The sequence below is a fragment of the Sarcophilus harrisii genome, chromosome 1 (genome assembly GCF_902635505.1).
Source record: "Sarcophilus harrisii chromosome 1, mSarHar1.11, whole genome shotgun sequence".
NCBI classification, from domain to species: Eukaryota; Metazoa; Chordata; class Mammalia; order Dasyuromorphia; family Dasyuridae; genus Sarcophilus; species Sarcophilus harrisii.
The window spans coordinates 656,307,303-656,327,472 of record NC_045426.1 but is presented as its reverse complement, the minus strand read 5'-3'; the positions used below and the strand labels follow the sequence as shown (position 1 = coordinate 656,327,472).

Sequence of the window (20,170 nt, the reverse complement as noted above, 5' to 3'; positions counted from 1 at the left end):
CTTCGAACTGCCCAGCATTTGCTGTTTAGAGCCAGGTAACTTTGGGGGTCAGCTGGACTTGAAGATGGCCAAAGGTCTCCACCCACAAAGAGCACATAATCAATGGCTACAAGAGTCCAGGAACCAGGAAATAGGCCAGAAAGCCCCAAATTCCCTGCTAACCCACCAGGGCACTTTTATGGTACACTTACTGTATCGCTCTCATCATCAGAGACTGAGTGGACTTTCGTGCTATAGTGGAGTGGGGAGTAAACCCAGCTCCTCTCATCGGTGGGCTGCCAGAGACGGCGGGGGAGATGCAAGAGGAGCAGCAGCAGAGCAGGGAGCAAGGGAGAGAAAAAAGGAGAAAAGAAAAAAAGGAGAAAATAAAGGAGTAGGAAACTCAAGAGTAAGAACAAGTATACCGGAAGGCAAAGAACAGCTTTCTCTGAAGAGTTTGTATTCTTGGGACCTTTCTCACCATGTTAATAAGTATGGCTCCCTTTCCAAAGGACGGCGCTGATACATACCTGAGTCCCTACTCTGGAACCATTCTAGAGTAAGCTTTAGCCTTGAACAATGGGCCAATGAAAAACAGTGCTGACTACCTGAGAAATTAATGCCTATTTAAATGACTTGGTACCTTTAGTGCTGGAAATGGATGTGGTGGGATATCAAGTGAATCCACTGATAATGCCAGGCTAATGGGAGTTAGGGTAAGGATGGGGGCAGAAATTGTCTACAGCAGGATTGGGAGGGAGGTACAGATTAGCAGGGTAGATTAGGTTAATTTAGGGAGTATGCAAAGGAAGCAGTTAGTTAACTCAACGCATTGGACAGCAGGCGGACAGAGAGACTAGAGACAAAAAGGAAGGTAACAAAGAGAACTTGTTTTTAATTTTAAAGAACCCTCCTCAGAGTGCTCAACTGTACCTGTAGTGAGACCAGGCTACAGACCTGGGATTTCTCTTCTACTTCTTAATCAGAAGGTAATAACTTGTGTTTAATTAAGAGGTGACATCAGGCTCAACAAGTTATTGATTCTGCTGCAACTGTTTTCCTGGGGAACTGGGAGGGAGGTCCTGTTAATTGAAGCTGGATGTCAGAAGGAAAGCTAGTGCTCTGGTATTGGCTTAGACACTTAGGGTGTCCTGCAAGAGATAAAGAGGAATGGGCTTTGGCTATTCTGGCATGGCTAGTAATACTAAACCAGAGAGATCCCTTAGGATAGCTAATAATACAGTTTAAACCTGACATGAGTAAAATATGGCTTGCAGGGAATCCCTGCCAGTCTGTTGATCTCAGCCTTGCCCACCAATCCTGCCTTGAAAACAGGGAAAACTGGGCTTCCAGTGGGGATGCTGTGGTCCCTCTCTCCTCACCTGAGCCACACCTAGATGGAATGAGGAAAGGTCAAGTTTCAGGTGACCTTTCTACTCAATGTAAATACCAACTCCTTTTCCTCCCCTTGTCCTCCAGACAGACCCTAGCCTTTGGCCCAGAAATAATTAAGAGTTTCCTTATATACGGTGACAGGGATAGGATGAAAGGGGTGGTTGCTGCCCCATAGCTCGAGAGCAAGTCTCAGCTAAGAAATGAGCCAACTTTGTGGTCAGGAGAGTAGAGCCTATACTTGCCTAGAGGTGGTCATCAGCCAAGAAAGCAGTGTTTCTCCCCTTGGTGCCGGGGTTTCAGCTTCAATGTAGTGGAAAGGGAAACACTGAACATGGAATCAGGAGATACCTAGGTCTGCATCCTACCTTCAGCATTAGTTGTTGGAGCATGAATAAGCCAGCTGATCTCTCTGAGCCTGTTTTCTCATCTGTAAATGGGGACAGTATTAACTGAGGTACACACCTCACGGGGATGTGATGGTAAATAACCAAGTTCTTTGGAAATTTTAAAGTACTATGGAAATGTAGTTACTATTTCTTTGAAAGTGGTTCAGATCCCTGTATTTCTCCATCATGGGCTGGACTGTTGATACTACTTTTAAGAAGCCAACACAACCCCCTCCAGAGCTAGAGTTCTAGCATTCCTCCCTTCCTTTGAGAGCCAGACTAGGGTGCAAGGTTTCCCCTTTCAGATACTGAAGATATCTAATTCCTAAAGGTGCAAAGCTTCCGGCTCTCCATTCTTCAGGTCTTTAGTTAAGTCAGTTGGAGAAAGGGAAGATCTGAAGTCACACACTCATTTCATTAAAATCAGCATCAAGCTAAAATTCCTTCTAGCTTAAAACTCTATACCAGGGGTCCTCAAACTACAGCCCACGAGCCAGATGCGGCAGCTGAGGACAATTATCCCCCTCACTCAGGGCTATGAAGTTTCTTTATTTAAAGGTCCACAAAACAAAGTTTTTGTTTTTACTATAGTCCGGCCCTCCAGCAGTCTGAGGGACAGTGAACTGGCCCCCTATTTAAAAAGTTTGAGGACCCCTACTCTATACTTTCCATGCTTAGCCTCTGATCTTTTCTGAATTGTCTCCTTCAGCCAAGGTGACCTGACCTATCAATAAAGGATGTTGCTTGCCAGCTCTGTGTTTGGTTCTTACTCCTCTATCTACCCTTGTGATATTCAGCATTATGAAAAGATAACTCTGGCTAGGAGTTCTGACTCTGCCACTTACCCATTGTGTGACTTTGGGCAAGTCACAGAAATTCGCTGGGCCTCAGTTTCCTCACCTGTAAAATGAGGGGGTTGGACTAGGTGATATCTCTAATGTTGCTTTCCCAGCTCTGACAGTTGAGAACCTTTTCAAATCCTGTTCGTCTTTCGAGAACTAGCCCCCAAGGACCTCCACCAGGACACCTTTTTTGACCAGCTCCAACTCACACCAGTCTTTCCTTTGTTTCTGTCTTTTCCATGCATTTGACAATGAATCCCATGTGTTATTTCTTGGGCTATTGAATTAGTTACTTTTTTGGTCCTAATATTTCAGTTTTTGCTTACACACATTTTCTCTTCCACTAGCCTGTAAAGAACACAGGGGTGGGAGTGATGGGGCGGTGGTGGTGGGGGAGCGCAAAGAGTAGAGGGCCCTGCACAGAGCAAAAGTCAGTAAATAGTTGTTGACTTGATTAAAAAGACACACAGAACTATGAGCTGATTAAATAAATAGTAAACCTCTAGACTAGCAGCTCCTCTTCTTATGTCCTGTTGCAAATTTATTGACTTGGGCGAAGCTGCTTATCCTTTAAAATGTTCATCTAAAAAAAGAGAAGAAGTAGGGTCTAAGTGGAAAAAGTAATTACCTGGGAATCTTGGAAAACGGGCTCCATTATGGACTTAGGTAACTTGGAAGAGCCAAGGTTTCAGTTTCTTTATGTGAAAAAACAAGACCACTGAAACCTGTTCCCATCTAGTTATACATGTGTAGTGCGGAAAAATGTGAAGTAGCTTTGAGGAAAAAAATGCTACTTAAAAAGGTTGTTTTTGGTGATTTTGGGGGGAACAGAAAGCTCATCTTAACATTCAGAAATGATAAAATTAATCTCTTAAATGTATGTATTCTGTCTTTCAAAACAGGCGAGGTGCTATTTTCTAGGTAAGCCAACTCCCCTCTAGGGGTGGAAATCTGCAGTACATTCAGTACTGCTTAGAGAAGAGTGGGCATTGGTGTCAAAAGGTGGCAAGAGTTACATGGTTAAAGTGGAAACCGGTTGTGTGGGGTCAGCTCGATCTGGCGTGTCCAAGCTAAGGCTGGGTTCACTTACAGTCTTGGAGGGGGACAGCTCGATGGACCGGAGTCGGCGATGGCGGGGAGAGTAAATCCAGTACCTCCCATCCGTGAACTGGATGGCGGCAGGGCAAGGAGGGGAGGAAGGAAACAGAGGAGAAAGGATGGAGTGAAAATAAATTAATTAATCAAGGAGGTGAAAAGAAGCTGAAGTAGGCTAGGAGGCTGGAGGTCCCAAAGGACCAGATGGTTGACAGAGCCAGTGATGGAAACAGCAGGAGCCCTGAGCTCCCCACTATGCCTGGACACTCTTGGATATACTGACTGTAAAGAAAATCCTGGGGAGGCTCCATCTTCTCGCAGGCTTCCTCTGTGGGGCTCTGTTAACCAGCTTTTATGCTAGGCTAACAAGGACCTTTTGCTACCTACCTCTTACCTACCTATCTTTTAAAGGCCATTTTGAGAAAAAGTGCTTTGTAAAAGGAATACTGCTAAAAAACAAAAACAAAAACAAAAACAAAAAAAAAAACAAAACTAGCAACTGTTTTTATTATTACTCTGCTAGGAACTTCTTGTCCCTCAAGTCACCCCTGCTGCCCCAATCTAGCTGTAAACACACACACACACACACATACACACACACACACATACACACACACACACACACACACACACACACACTTTCTTTCTCTCTCTCTCTCTCTCTTTCTCTCTCTCTAACACAGGATGGGATACACCAAACACAAGACCAATCCTCAAGAGGAAAAAGAATCACAGAGGATGAGGATGAGAGCCTAGGAGAGTGGAATGAATACAGAGTTAAGAACTCATTCTTTGCTTCTCAGAGTGGGAGTGGAGGAGCAGCTGTTCAGAGAAAGTCATGTGGGAGCTACCAGGAGCCCCTTTCTAGCTGGGAGAGGAGAGCCAGTCAGTATAAAAAGTGTGGTGGTCAGCTGCCCCTACCCCTTCCCAGCTCCCAGAGAAAGAAAGAACATGAAGGAGCATTAGGAAGAAGCAGCAAAGGGGGGATAAAAAGGCATGCTTGGAAAAAAAAACTATACAGAAGCAAAGCTTCAGAGATGAAGCCATATTCCTCTCCAGAGAACAGGCATTCCTCAGCAACAGATGAGCCACATGTGTAAGAGGAAGAGGTAGGCCCAGAAGCACAAGCAAGATGTGGAGAAGCCTCTGGCTCATGGAGACCAAGGGCTCTCCTGGTGGTGGAGAAGATCTTGGCTATGGAGGCATGGGTCCAGTATGCTGGACCCACGTGGGAATGCAGAGATGAGTATGGAAAACTCCAGACGGCCTGGGATGACAGGGGGCAGCTTTGGACAGATGATTTTTTTTTTTTTTTAAATCTTGTTCTAGCCCAGGGCTGGACTCCCAGGAGCAGGCAACATTCCCTTAGACACAGCCCCCCTCCTCCCCAATTGTCATCAAGATGCCCTAGCAGCTGTGAGGAATTGCCCCAGGGATCCTGGCCCTGGGGTACCCCAGCTCTCTCTTGCCACCCAGAGACCACCTCACCTACTCCCTTGGTCTCAGAACTAGGCTTCCTTGGTATCGTTTAATGCATCTGCCTGCAGGGAAAGGGAACAGAATTGGTCAAGGGGCTTGCTGGCAAACAGCTCACCACACCATGTTCCTAAGATGTCCTGAAGGAAGTGACCTGAGGCTGAGTTTCAGCAATATAATGTGGCTGATAGCTTAAGATCTTTTAATAGAAGCACATTACTCCCTCCCCATAATCCATCCTTCCCCCCTCCCCACCCCATTCCACTTGATTTTACTTAACTAGATTCAGGTGAATTTGCTTTTCCCCAATGAAGAGGTTGAGCCGGTCAATTAGCAGTTTCACAAACTGCTTTATGAAGTCTGCAGGCTCTCCAAACCACTGGAGTTGAGTGGTTCAGAGTTTGCAATGTCTCATGTTTGCCACCCTGACCCTTGTTATTTATTTACTTAAGGAGCATGGGGTGGTCAGTGAGTGCTATACGCTTCTTTTCAGAAGGGCCTGGAAGCACAGGTCTGACTCAGCTTTGACTGGAGTCTCCAAGCGTGCCCCAATGTCCCATCTATCAGAGAGCTGCCTCAGTGAGAGCTAACCTGGACTAATACTTTTAATGTCTGGAGAAAGGGGACCCTTTTCACTGACAAAGCACCAGTTGTGCTGTTTAAACTTTTAATATAGCACCAACCTCTCTTCATAGGCATATGTCTTCAGAAATATTAGGTGCTTTTAGCCTCAGAAAGGACCCCTCAGGGCAGTTCCCATTCAGAAGATGGCCTTTTGCTGTGGATTTTGAATAACTGATGGTGTTTATGGCAGGATATGGATACCCAGGGCCTTAGAACTCCCTTCTTAAAGCACCCTTCCTGACTGTGGGGGGAGGGCAGAGCAGTAAACAAGCTGGTCCTCGACGGGGACACAACAGAGACTTACAAAATAGATGTCTGTGACAGGTGCCTCATCTTCATCTGAGGCCTGGCTGGCTGGCTCTGAGGCCTGGCTGGTGGTTTCCACTTCCACGGTGGTCGGAGGGGTGACCATAATGCCGGCAGAAGAAGCCTCTTCCCTGTATACAGGAGGTGGGAAATATGACTGGCAGAGCAAGAACTGGCAGGGAAGGGATGCACTGCCTGGGGGTGGGGATGGGCTGACCCATGAGTGTGGGCCTGAGCAGGGTGGGGTGGGGGGTGGAGGAGGGCATCTCTGCACTTCCAAGCTGCTCCTCTTGCTCTCCATCCTTTATGATGGTCCTACTCCTGCACAAACTTGTCATTAAGTACTCTTCTCTGAACTCCCACTGGGCTTACAGTCTATCACTCACTTATAATCTATTTCTATAAGTAAGCCTCCTCTCCTCAATTAGACAGTAACTGCTGATTCTTAGTAACCCAATGCCTAGCTTCATGCTTAGTAGACTCAGTTCTTATTCCAAGTCCTACTTCCACCACTTAGGCTTCTGAATATGTCATTGCCCTTCTGGGCCTCAGTTTTCTCATCTGTGAAATGGGGCCAATGTTCTGCACATTATCTCTATAAAGGCTTGTGGTGAGGGACAAATGGGAATGTGTATAGTACTGGAATGTGTAAGATGTAGCTGAGTTATGATTAACAACATAGAGTTGTTGATCTGATTGGTTCCTAAGCCAAAATTTGTTTTTCCTTTTTCATCATGCCAATAAATGGCATGAAATTTTGCTAACCAAAAGCATCCTATAAGTGGACAGTAAAGGGCATCAGATTAAAGCAGAGACTTCTCAAACTTTTTGATCTCAGGACTTCTTTATGCTATTAAAAATTATTAAGAGCTTTCATTTAAGTGGTTATATTTATTATTATTTACCATTAGAAATTAAAATGGACAATACTTAAAAAACAATAAGCCTATTATTTGTTCACAGAAACAATACTTTTTAGAAATAACTATATTTTCCACAACAAAAAAACAATGAAAATTTTATATATATATTTCAATCTCTTTAATATCTGGCTTAATAGTAAAAGGTTAAATTCTTATATCTGCTTCTACATTCAATTTGTTGTGATCTGTAGCTCTGGTTGAAGTAGTAGATGAATAAAGTCTCATACATATAGGTAATACAGTAATAATGTCTATGTAATTATGAAAATAATTTTGACCATGGGAACTCCCTGAGTCTATGTGAGAGTCACTCAAGTAAAGGTTGCCAGTGAATAGTAACTATAACTCACATTCATGTGAGGCTTTATGGTTTACAAAGTACTTTTCTCATAACACACCTGAGACACACAGGGTGGATATTTTACAGATATAAAAACATATGTCCATGATGACACTGACATGCCCATGATCATATATGGCTAGTTACCAAGCTCAGACTTGGTCTTCTGATTGACTCTTTCTAGAAACTATACTATGCAGACTTTTTCCTGATATAAGGCAGCTGTGTGACACAGCAGATAGAGACAGGTCTGGATTCAGGAAGACCAGAATTCAAATCTGGCCTCAGACACTTACTAGCTGTATGCCCCTGGGTGAGTTACTTAATCCTATTTTGCTTCAGTTTCCTCATCCATAGAATAAGCCAGAGAAGGAAATGGCAAAGAATTCAAGTATCTTTGTCAAGAAAATCCTAAAAGGAGTCAAGAACTGAAAATGACTAAACAACAAATGACCAATTAATTTCTAACCTTCTCTAATATTGTCCTGAAAGAAAATTTCAAATGCTAGTTAGAAAGCTAACAATGCTGAAATGGGAAATTTGAGTTTGCTTGATTTTTAAAAAGCATTCTGCTCTGGATACTGGATCTTTTGGGTGCTACAACTCTGCCACTTGAGGGAGAACCCCGTTTGGGTGCAGTTTTGGAGGATAAGAGGGCTGGGGAGGTTCCTGAGACCCACAATCACTGCTTATTGTGGGGAGGGGAATGAAGGTTTCCTAGCACTGTTCTGCCATTGTGGAGCCATTGGCTTTCTGCCAGTTCCTTGGTAATAACCCAGTATTTACCCTTTAGCCTCTTCTTTGGGAGCGATGCCATCAACACAACATTTGGGTTCAACTTCAACGGTGATCTGCTGGAGATCCTCTTCCACATGGACCTCATCATGGGATCTGGAAGGCCAGAGGGAGACCACATCTTCTTGTTTTCTCCCATGCATGTGCAAATAAACAAGCCCTGGTGAAGGGGACCTCTCCTCTTTCCTCGAAGGCCAGCCACTCCCCCTCCCTTTCAGGGTTCCAAAGCTCATCAGAGCTTTATCATCAGATAGCTGGATCTATCAACTATTCCAGAAAAGAAGTGAGGAATCCTTTTCTCCAGCTAATGAAGGGATCTGACTTGAGGTGAAAATGTACCTGCTGTGAATAGGCCGCAGAGGCTCTCTCAGAAAGCAGACAGTCCTGGAATAGTTGAACTATAGTCACTAGAGCCCTGGCTGGAATTTCATAATACAGCACACAAAGGATCTATTTAGTTCAGGAAAAGAGATCCTTAGGACCCACGTCATTGCATGTCTAAAAGATTAGAGTGAAGTGGAAAGATAAGGCTGATGCAGGAGAACATTATATGAGAACAAACTGAAAAAATTAAGAGGGCTTTAGTAGAGAAGGATAAAGGCTGAAAGACAATGCTGGAAATCTATAAAATCATGAACAATGATGGTAAGATGAGTAAATCTCCAAATGGGAGGAAGTTTCTGAAACTTTGTCAAATAAAATTTAGGATGATATAGGAAATCCTGCTTCCTACATTAGCTCACAAACTTGCTATAACAATTTATTATCTTACTAGATGGCAAATGCAATGATTAAAAATTGAAACAAAGCTGAGACAAGATGAATGAATGAAAAAGTGATGCATAACTCCTAAGAGAAGTCAGAATGTTGCTCATCTTTAAGATTTACATCATGATGGACCATTCTGCCAGAATGCATGCAATTTAAATGTCAGAATCAGAAGATCTCTTACAGAATACAGAGATAGAAAAACACCTGGAATAGCTACATTTGCTACACAACTGTAAAGATATTTATCTAAAAAGTGTAATATGGGCACATAGAGAGTTCAATAATTAATGGAAATGTTAAAAAGACATGGAGAGCATGAGCAATAAGAGCAATTGAATACAAAAGCATGGTACAGTCTGGTAAAGAATGTATCAGTAATGATGAAGCTCAGGATGAACTGAAGTTGGAAAGAAAAGCTAAGGATGGTAAAAGGATTAGACTTTTTTGTTTTTTAAGCTCTGCTGGGAATACAGTGATGATCAGGATGTTTACTGCAAGTACAGAGAAAGGATAGATACTCGATTCTTAGCTTTCTTCAATTTTTCTTTCTTTCTTTTTTTTTTTTTTTTTTTTTCAAAGAATGATCTTTGGTCTGGAAATAATGGAATGAATAGGAATTTAATACCCAAGATGAAAAAGAAGATAAGATGACAGAACCCACCTGTACTTGCTGAATTCAAAACAGACAAAGATAACTTTGCTCAGGCACTGAAATAACTAGCAAATGAGCTCCTGTCCTTTCAAAAAAGGGAAGAATCTGCAAATTATAGGTCAATGAACTATACTTTGATTCTTGGGAAAATTCTAGAATGAATTGTTAAAGGAATGGTTCCTGTACATGTAGGAAATGAAGCAGGGATCAGAAGGAGCTTCATCAAGAACATGTCAAACCTGACAAAATGAATTTCCTTTTTTTGACAAGAGTTCCTGAGACTCGTTTGGTTTACCTAGATTTTAGCAAAGGTTTTGATCCAAGTCTCATATTCTACTCTTGTAGAAAATATAACAGATGTGAGCCAGATGACAGCTAGAAGGATTTGAACTTGTTGGTTGGTTGGGCCTTAATAGTAGCCATTAATGGTCTGATGTCAACTTGGATTGTCTTTAATGGAGTCTCCCAGAGATCTGGGCTGAGTCTCGCACTGATGAACATTTTCATCTTGGATAAAAATACAGATGACATGTTTATCAAACTTCAGAGGACAACAAGCTGGTGGGATAACTAACACACTAGATGACAAGGTGGGGATTTGAAGAGGCATGAAATATCTAGAGCACTGAGCTGCATCAAGGTTTGTCAGATTAAATTTAATAGTGTGGATAAATGTAAAAGTCTTACATGTGAATTCAAAACTCCCCAACAAGATGAGAGGATGATTAGATAGCAGTTCATCTGAAAAATAGCTGGGGAGTCTTGGTAGGCTGACATTTAGTATGAGTCAGTAGCATAGATTAACAATCAAAAAAGCCCTTGTGATCTTGGGCTGTGTTACAAGAAGTTGAACACCCACTAATAATGAGGTACTCCAATGAGACTACAGGAAAACTGTGTTCAGGTTGGATGTGATATTTTAAGAGGCACCCTGTTGATAACTTTTAGAGTGTGCAAAGAAGGGCATGAAGGATGGCTAATATCTTCAAGCTGCACAGGACTAATTGAAGAAACAGGATGATTAGTTAAAGAAAAGCAGAGGTAGGGGAAAACAGGAGCTGTATTTGATGAACAATCATTTGGGAGAGAGTCTTATTTATTTGGTACCAGTGGGCAGAACCAGAAGCAATGAGTATAAGTTGTAAAAAAGCAAATGTAAGCTTGATAACAAGAAACTTTTTTTTTAAAACAACTATAGCTATCCAGAAGTATAATGGATTATCTCCACTGAGGAAGTGGTTTTCTCATCACTGAGGTCTTCAAACGAGGATTGAAGGACATGTACTAAAACTATTTCTGTTTAGGTATAAGTTGGAATAAATGGCCACTATGGTCCCTATCAGCTTTGAAATTTGGTGACTCTGCAGCCTTAGAATGACAATTTTCCCACTTCAGAGAAAGATGCAATGTCAGGTAAACCTGGCCAGACAAAATGACCAAAACTGCCTAGAACCATCATTCCCAACCCTTATGGAGAAGTCAACATTTGAGTCCCAATATCTAAGGAATCTGTTATAAGGGTGAGCAGGGATCTTACCGGGTATCATGACCAGAGGAGTGTGTGCGGCGCCTGTGAAGACAGATTAACAAATTCATTCATTTGGCCCACAAGTTTCCTATTTTCCCACCTTCACTGCCAGTGGATAATTGCTTATTTGTTCTCAGAAAAGGGTCCAATAAGCGATTTGTGTACTCTGAGTTTGACCACATAGGGGAGAAGAATGGATTCTCCATATTCTGTCCTTGGCAGGAGCAATTGGAGCCATCAGCTATCTTATGGACTAGATAAGCAAGCTGCTCTTACCTGTATCGAGGATGCTCAGAGGTCTCAGAAGGAGATCGCTCAGGGATAGAGAGGGATGTAGATGACAAAGTTGTAGCTATGGAGGCTGTAGTTGCTTCTTCAAATGATGGAGGAGTACAGGGCAATAAGTCAGGTCTGCCTGCAGGGACCATAGCCAGATGGAAGAAAAGGAAATTACTATCCAACAAAATAGGTTCACCTAACTCTCTTTATCCTCCTTCCTAGGGTACCATTAGAGTTGTCAAGAATGCATTTCCAAAATTTTCCAACAATTCTCCCCATGCCCCATCATGCACATATCCCCCCCTCTTTGATTGCCTACAGGGAAAAAAAAGATCAATTCTCTCAGTTTGCCATTCAAGCTTTTCACAGTATGGTCTCCATTAGTCTTATCTCCCACTGTTCTTCTAATATACTTTCTACTCTAGCCAAATTACTCTATTCACATCTTACAGGTATATCTGATTTTATTCACCTTGTTCTCCCTATGTAATCCATTCATCTCTTCACTGTGGCTAACAGTATGTAATCCATTTTTAAAAGTCCAGCTTAATTCTAATTTCTTCTATGAAACTTTCCCTAATCCCTCTTCCAGCCCTGGCTGTTTCTTCTCCTAGACTACTTTTAAAAATTGCTCATTTGACTACTTAGATGACATTGCCTTATACAATCCTTACCAAGCCCTGACCTCATGATTTACTACTTGAAGGAATCTCTGTCCAATAGTCTTTAAACTCCTTTCCCTAAAGGTAAATCACCATTTTATTTCTCTACTCTCATTCTGGTAAACATGATTGACTATGTCACAAAATTTTGATTTAGTATAAATTTACAGTACATAATCTCAATGGAGCCCTCATGTTAGCTCAGTAATCCTTTATCCTTATTGACTTACTATCTTATTCCTTATATAATTTTATCAACAATACTATTTCCTCTAAACCTAAATTCTTTCTTCTTATAAATAGGTGATTTAGCCTTCTATCACAAAGAATTAAGTTATCTACCATACTCAGAACACTGGAGCTAACAGGTGACCATTTTTATAATGCTAAATTGACAAAAAAAAAAAAAAAAAGGTTCTGTATACATTTTCTCATTGATTCTCATAACTCTGTGAGGTGAAGGCTACTAGATAAGAAAACTGAAGCATACAGAACTGATGAAAGTCATTTCATTTTCCCTTATCTGCCCGTTTTTTTTTTTTTGGGGGGGGGGGGGGGTTGGTCTTTTCCTGCCTTGTCAGGAAGAGATGCCTCTATTCCCTGGTAATGTCAATTCCATTTTTTGCATCTTCTAGCACCTTACAAGAGCTATCTTAAACTCTATTCTCATGCATCTAGTCAGTCAGTCAGTCTCTCTCTCTCTCTCTCTCTCTCTCATCTCCTGCTCGTCAAAATGTATAGGTTTCTGTAACTTAAAAAAAGTCTTTCCTCAATCTTTTCTACCATACAAGTACTTTCTCTTTTCCTTTCAATCAAACAAGCGTTTCCTGAGCACCTAATGCCTAGGACTATGGATTTGAAAGCAAAAAATGAAAAATCCCCACTCTCAAGAAGCTTACATTCTATTGAAGGAGGCAAAATATTACAAAATAAATATGAGGTAATTTTTTTGGGAGGATGGAGAGAGGTTCTAGCAGCTGGTAAGATCAGACAGTTAATATCAGGTTAAGTATAAAAGGTGGCCCTTCATGATACTTCTTGAAAAAACACAATGCAACTTTCATCAAGTTAAGTGCTTCATTTGTTGAAATGACTAGAATATTTCTCCCCAAATTTGTTCCCCTGCACATTTTCTATTTTGATGACTAGGATCCCTGCAAATTTAAATTAATCTTAATTGGGTGCCTACCACTACATGGCAATTTAAAAATTCATCTCTCATTGACTCTATAATCACTTGCACCACAAAGTCTATATTCTAAACCCTTTTTCAAGGTCTTCAATTCACTCCTCTTTTTACTTTTAATCTGCTTTCCTAAAGACACTAAGACCACCCTAGGTTATCTATCCTGAGATTGGCCCCAGATACCATTTCCTTTCCAGTCTGAGATGATGAGGTGGATACCCTGGCCTCTCTGTCTTGATGCCATTGATCTAGTCCCTCTCACAGAATCTTATTCCATTAATTATCTACTCCCCCATGCATCCTGTTTTTCTTCCTTTGCTGGCTTCTTTTGGTCAGCCTGAAAACCTGTCTTTATCTCGTTTACCAAAAAGAACAGACCCCCCCCCCAAAAAAAAAAAACCAAAATAAAACAATTCCTTCTAGATTATAGACTTTTTTAAAAATTAAATTTTATTTTTTAAAAATTCAAATCTATTTTCTTTTCACTTCCCCTCCTTAATGAAAAAAACAAACAAACAAACAAAAAACAAATACAAAACCACTGTCAAGAGATAATCAGAATCAAGGAATACAAATTCCTACATTTAATTACAGACTTTTCAAAGAGCCAAGACAACATTTCCAGGAACTAAAGGAAAGCTGGATTCACGACAATAGGTGGAAACATCCTGAAGGAAGTCTTAATTTTAGGAAGATAACTGGGGTCTAATTAGGACAAAGCTGAACATTATAGCTACTTGATCGAGGTCTACAATTACTTGTCTATATAGTTTGTACTTGTCACTATGTGTAATTAAGTAGCTGAAGTTACACCAAAAACCATTAAAAAAAAACACACACACACACCAAAATTCTCAACTCCATGAAGCTACTGTCCTTTCTTCTTTACTCCATGTTAAGCTTCTAGAAAGATCTGACTACACTTGTTTTCATTTTCTTACCACTAATCAAGTTACTCCTTATCCTTCTGTAATCTGGCACTTGTTTCCAATTTGACACTGAATCTATTTTTTTCTGTAGTGTTTAATGAACTTATCACAAATACACAGTTTCTTCTCAGTCCTCATCCTCACTGCAGGATTTTAAGCTACTTCTTTTGGAACCTGACTCCTATTCCATTTCTTTGGCTGGCTCCTAAAACTACTTGCTAGAGGGCACCTAAGAGATGATTTAATTTTAGATTATAGTCCAACCCCCTCAGCAGGTAAGGAATCTGATGGCCAAAAAGGTTAAGTAGTTTGCTCAAGGTCATGTAAGCAGTGAGTGCCAAATCTAGGTTCTGAACCCAGGTCTTGTGGCCTCAATTCCAATGCTCTCCCCACTGTACCATGATATTTATTTTCCTTTCATCCAATAATTGTGGTGTTCCCAAGTCTGTGCCCCTGGCCTTTTTCTTTCTTTCTTTTCTGTTGGTCATCTAATCCTGGTTACAATTAGAGCTGTAATGCAGATGACTCACAAATCTGTACTTCTAGTTCCCACTTTCTTCATTAAAAGGGAATCTGACATTTCAGCTGGTCCATAGGAATCACTTCCAACTCAAGAGGACCAAAATGAACTCAATCTTCCCTCCTAATCTTGTTTCTTCCCCCACTTTCTCTACATTTTTAAATGACCTTAGTTACTTCTGACTTCTCTTTTTTTTGTCTTTCCTTTCTGTTCCCCTTCTGCTCTCCCACATCTTCAGCTTTGCTCAGGGTACCCCGTGCCTGGAATGAGTTATTTATCTTTCCCCTCTCAACTTTTTCCCTTTTGAAGACCCACCTCAGATGTTCTGTCCTTTAAAAGCCCTTCCCTGAGTGCCCTCCAAATGAAAAGGCTCTGTCTCTTCAGCCTGATACGGTGGGGAGAAGACATATGCCTCTCTCCCTCAGCTGTGTGACCTTGGGCAAGTCCCTTAAATCCCTGCCAAACCTCAGTTCCTATCACTGTCAATGGAAAGAACACACTACTTTCACAAAATGCTTTTTAAAGAGGAAAGGGCACAATGACCCTTAAGAAATGCAAGCTGACCTTCTGTCTATAGGTTTCTGGACCTTAACTTAGAGCTCTTTCCTCCCATTTGACTCTTTCTGTGCTTTACTTAATTGCACACATGCCTCCTTCTCTTAACTAGCCTGGAAACTTTGAGCATCGGCAAGGGCGCCTGATGACCCATTTGTGTTCCCAGCACTAAACACAGCACCTTGCACATGGTCAATGCTTAATAAATGCAAAATTAGGAACAGGAGGACTTGGGGAGCTGTCGCAGAGTAGGCTGGGCTGCTTTCAGGGGTGGGGAAGCTCCCCTTCCTCAGAATTCTTTAAGGTGAGGGCAGATGACCACTTGTCAGGTAGGTCGCAGTAGCATTCTGTTCATATATGGGTTGGACTAAGCTGCTGAGGTCCCTACCATCTGTCAGGGTCTGTATTTTTCTGGCCAGATTTGGATACGGCTGTACATGCTGCTCAGTCTCTCCTAGTTTCAACTGATCCTGCTGTTCTGGTCCAGGGGAGAGTTCTGAAAAATAGTAGTTTTGATTGCTTTTTATTCTAGGCCAGGGAAGGATGTTAATACCTTCGTCTTCCAGCGTGGGATAACTGCGGGCTCCACGTAAGTCATATTGCGTTTCCTCTCTCTCATTAGGAAGCTGGCTAGCAGAGAAGGCAGCAGTTGGTCCAGAAGTCTTGGCTGCCAGCAAGGTGGTTCTACCCTTCTTGGATGGTGATGATTTCAGAGCTTGATTGGAGAAAAATGAGGCACAGTAAGCAGAAAAGTCATGATACTAAAGTCTAATGAAGGATCTTTTAAAAACCAAAACCAAAATAACCTTTCCCACTTTATCTCTTAGTTTTCTCCCTCAATGTGAACTTTGTATTAGTCAAATTGGTTTCCTTAATACTCCTCACTGTCTCCCAGTTTCAATACCATTCACTATGCCCAAGATTTTCAGTTTTCAGATTTCTTTATTTGAGGAAAGCAACAAGGTGCTAGTCTTGGAATCAACAGATGGGTTTAAATACAAGTTCTAGTGGCCTCGACAAATTAATTTTAGCTCTCTAAGCCTTGTTTCCTAATCTGCAAAATGGGATTAATAATATTTTCACTACTTGCTTCATAGAGCTATGAGAAGGGAAGCACTTTGTAAATATTAATTCATATATAAATGTCAATTATTATAATCTAATTCTTCCTAATCTACCAATTACAGTTTATATCCTCACTTTCTCCATGAAGCCTCCTTTGACCAATGTACTCATGTTAATGTTCCAGAGGTAATAACATAGTAGCAAAAGGGAAGGCTATATACCAGGGTCTCCAAGTTGGAGAGACCTTCAAGTTCTACTTTTAAAATTATAGACATGTTTTAAAATCAATTCAATTATAAGACATCTTATATTTGGTACTATTTTATATTTTAATACATTGAAGAGATTGCTTCTTGTAACTATAAGGGTGTATTGTGCCTCATAGCACAACCACCCCTTATTCTTAATCTGTTCCTGTTTTTTTTTCCCTTTAAACTGTTGCAATCCTTATGTGACTCATTCACTTGTCAATTAGCATCTACACTTGTATTGTTATCAATCATATCTTTATGTGTGTGCTTTTATATATATGAATACATATGTATGTATGCTGATATACAAGATACTTATAGTTACAAGTGTTTCACTTAGCAGGGACCTTAGAGTTCATCCCCTGTACAACCTACACAGTAAGGGATCACTTAGCTTTTGGCTGGAAACTTATATTGATAGGGCTTTACTGAACTGAAATTTGCCTCTATATAACATTATGTCCATCAGTGTAAATATTATAACATTCAGTAGAATGTAAAGCCCTCAAAAGCAGGGACTCCTTTTTATTTTTGTCTTTTGTGTCCCCAGGGATTAGCACTGTGCCTACTATACAGTAGTTGCTTGATAAATGTTGACTGAAGAATAAATTTTCTCCTCTAGAATCTTAAAAAGATGGAAGAGACCTTTGTTCCCTCGTACATTTTACAGATATTAAAAATGGACCCAGAAATGGAAAGTAATTTTTTCAAAGCCATACAGTAAGTTAGTGAAGAAATAGAATGTCTGTCCAGATGTTGACTCAATACAGTGCTCTTCTTCTGATATGCACTCAATAAGTATTTATTTAAGTATTTACTATGTGAAATGCACACGAGAGGTCCTGAAGCTTGTATATGAAAGTTTTGATGTTACAAAGACAAAAAAATCCAAAAAGTTCCTATCATCAAGAAACTTACATTCTACTGGGGTTAGGGGTAGAGTGGGGGATTCTGGAAAAAGGCAAGAGGAAGGGAATATTAACAATGTGTGTGTATGGAGGGGGGGAAGAGAATACTAATATTAACTAAGGATATTACTAATATCAATTAATACTTTCTTGTGGAGGAAGAGAATTCTAACAATGAGGGAGAATCGGAAAAGGTTCTTGGATCAGGTGGCACTTAATTGAGACTGAGTTCAAGGAAGCTAAGGATTCTAAGAGGCAGCTATGAAGAGAGAGCACATTTTAGGTGTAGGGGACGGCCCATGTAAAGGCAGAAGCCAGAATTCTGAGTAGATGGAACAAACAGCCAAGTAGGCCAGTTTGGTGGGAAAGTACGCCTGAAGAAGAGTAATGTGAAATCCATCTGAACAGATACCAGAGAGATTTGAATACTCAAGTGAAATTTGTATTTTATCTTAAAAGGAATAGGAGGCAATGAAATTCTTGAACAAGAAAATTACATACTTAAACCTGTACTTTAGGAAAATTATTTTGGCAGCTTTGTGGAAAATTGATTAGAGAAAGGAGAGACTGGAATCAGGAGAATAATTAAAAAGCTACTAGTTTAGTCCAGTCAAGGAGTAATGAAGATCTGAATTGGGGTAGCTGGAAGAAGGAAGAAGATCAGCACTTATATAACACCTCCTATGCGCCAGGAACTAGGCTAGGCAGCTTTTATATATATTATCTTATTTGATTCTCACCACAACTCTGCCAGGTAGGTGCTTTTATTATCCCAACTTTACCACTGAGGAAAGGAAACAGACAGAGAGGACAAATGAGAGAAATGTTGTGGAGATATAATTGATAAGACTTAGCAACTGATTATCCATAGAAAAGTACTAAGGGTATGAAGAGGGTGAATGACAAGGCTGAATTTGAAAACCTGGGTTCCTGAGTATACCCTCAACAGAAATTAGAGGCTTGGAAGAAGGGCAGGTTTGGTGGAGAGGGAAGATAAAAGAATTTAGTTTTAGATGAATAGACTTTAAGATGCCTATGGGATATTCAGGTAGAAATGTTCAATAAGTAGTTGGTTGATTTCATGATTGGGAATATACAGAAGAGAGTGGGTTAGGAACAAAGCTTTTGACTGTCTATGATTAGGAAGCAGGACAAAGTTAATAATCCAACAAATTAGGCTTAGAAGGGATGGTCAACCAAATGGGAAGAAAAGCAGGATAAAGTAACGCTCAAGAAACCAAAAGAGGAGAGAGTATCCAAAAAAAGTCAGAGGTCAAGGAAGTTGGGGCTCAAAAGGCCATTGGATTTTGCAACTGAGAGATCACTAATAGTCTTAAAGAGAGCAGAGTTGAGGGATGAGGTTGGAAGACAGAATGCAAGGGAGTAGGAAATTGCAAGGGACTGTAAAGTTAGGTGGTAGAGGTTAACAATGTAGGTGATTTTCTCAAGGATCATGGCTGCAAAGGAATTTTGATTCTTTTGAATGAAAATGAATTTCATTCCTATTTCTTAGGGAAATATTCTTGCGAGGGAAGAAGGTTTTTTTTCTTCTGACATAGAATTCCTGCTTTCAAATTTCTTTTTTCCTTCTATCAAAATTACCAATCCCTGGCAAGGAGCTGGGCCAGACATCTTTGTCTGAAACATACTCACAGGAGTTCTTCCGAAAGACGGTGTTGCTCATGAACTTGAAAAATCTCTCAGCATAAAAGCTGGGGCGGTGCACAGAGACAGTGTCCTAGAAATGGGAAAAAGCAAGGGATAATTTATATTAAAAAGGAAAACGAAGGTGGGATAGATAGGATGTAAAGAAAGAAAAAAAGAAAATTGTTGAAAACATTCTTTACACATTGTGGCAGAGTAGAATAAGCTCTTGATTCTAAGGATCTAAGTTTAAATTTCTGCTTTGTTTTGTACTGCCTATGTGATTTAACGTTAGTCATTTAAACTATTTGGACCTTGTTTTTCTTATTTGTATTTTGTAGATTTTTCTTATTTGCAAAAATGAGTAGTAATGGTAGAGAGGTACAGTGGATTAGAGAATCTCTATAATAAGCTCTAAAATCTAGACTCCATTGATCTGAGTACTAGCTCACTGGAGCCCATCCTTGCCATATCCCTTTTGTTTTAGTAGTGTCCAACTTTTTGTGATCCCATTTGGTGTTTTCTTGGCAAAGATACTAGAATGGGTTGCCATTCCTTCTCCACTCATTTGATAGATGAGGAAACTAAGGCAAACTGGGTTAAGTGACTTGCCCAGAGTCACATAACTAGTAAGTGTCTGAGGTCAAATTTGAATTCAGAAAGGTAAGTCTTCCTAACTCCAGGCCTGGCATTCTATCCATTGTACCACTTAATTGCCCCAGGAAATCCCTTTCTAGTATAATACTAATAATAATTTTCCTTGGAAACTGCTCTACTTCTTATAATATCCAGAGACTAGAAGCACTTGAGTACATTCTGATTAGGTTTTTATCTTAGTGGCTCAAAGGAAACCTATATTTTAGTGTTCATAATTAACCCAATGATATAAATGAAAACACTGTTCCTTGCAGCTTTCTTTGGGGGGGGGGAGGGAGGAGAGAAGGTCTCAGGACATGTAGTAACATCAATGTTTAAGGGATGACATTATGTTCTAATTTATTCTCAAATACTATTTTATGTCTCAAAGTCACCTCTATCAGCTACATGCTTGCTACACAT

General features: G+C 40.5%; 1 protein-coding gene across 11 annotated transcripts in view; it reads right to left on the bottom strand.

The window, feature by feature from the left end:
* PIP5K1C (phosphatidylinositol-4-phosphate 5-kinase type 1 gamma) overlaps positions 1-20,170 on the bottom strand; it is a 130,816-nt gene that overhangs the window by 5,665 nt on the left and 104,981 nt on the right. For 2 of the 11 annotated variants that reach the window (XR_004231218.1, XM_031947870.1), the window contains exons 11-18: positions 19,121-19,205; positions 15,632-15,958; positions 11,389-11,527; positions 11,122-11,154; positions 8,153-8,257; positions 6,102-6,234; positions 3,693-3,770; positions 192-275 (exon numbers count right to left, since the gene is read on the bottom strand). Coding sequence is in view for 7 of the 11 variants with exons in the window: in XM_031947870.1 (XP_031803730.1) it covers positions 192-275; positions 3,693-3,770; positions 6,102-6,234; positions 8,153-8,257; positions 11,122-11,154; positions 11,389-11,527; positions 15,632-15,958; positions 19,121-19,205 (984 nt within the window). In the remaining 4 variants the exon portion in view is untranslated. Of the gene's footprint in view, positions 1-191; positions 276-912; positions 1,802-3,102; positions 3,186-3,692; positions 3,771-5,185; positions 5,239-6,101; positions 6,235-8,152; positions 8,258-11,121; positions 11,155-11,388; positions 11,528-15,631; positions 15,959-19,120; positions 19,206-20,170 lie in introns of all 11 variants that reach the window. The other 9 variants (XR_004231220.1, XR_004231219.1, XR_004231221.1 and 6 more) reach the window with 9 other exon arrangements.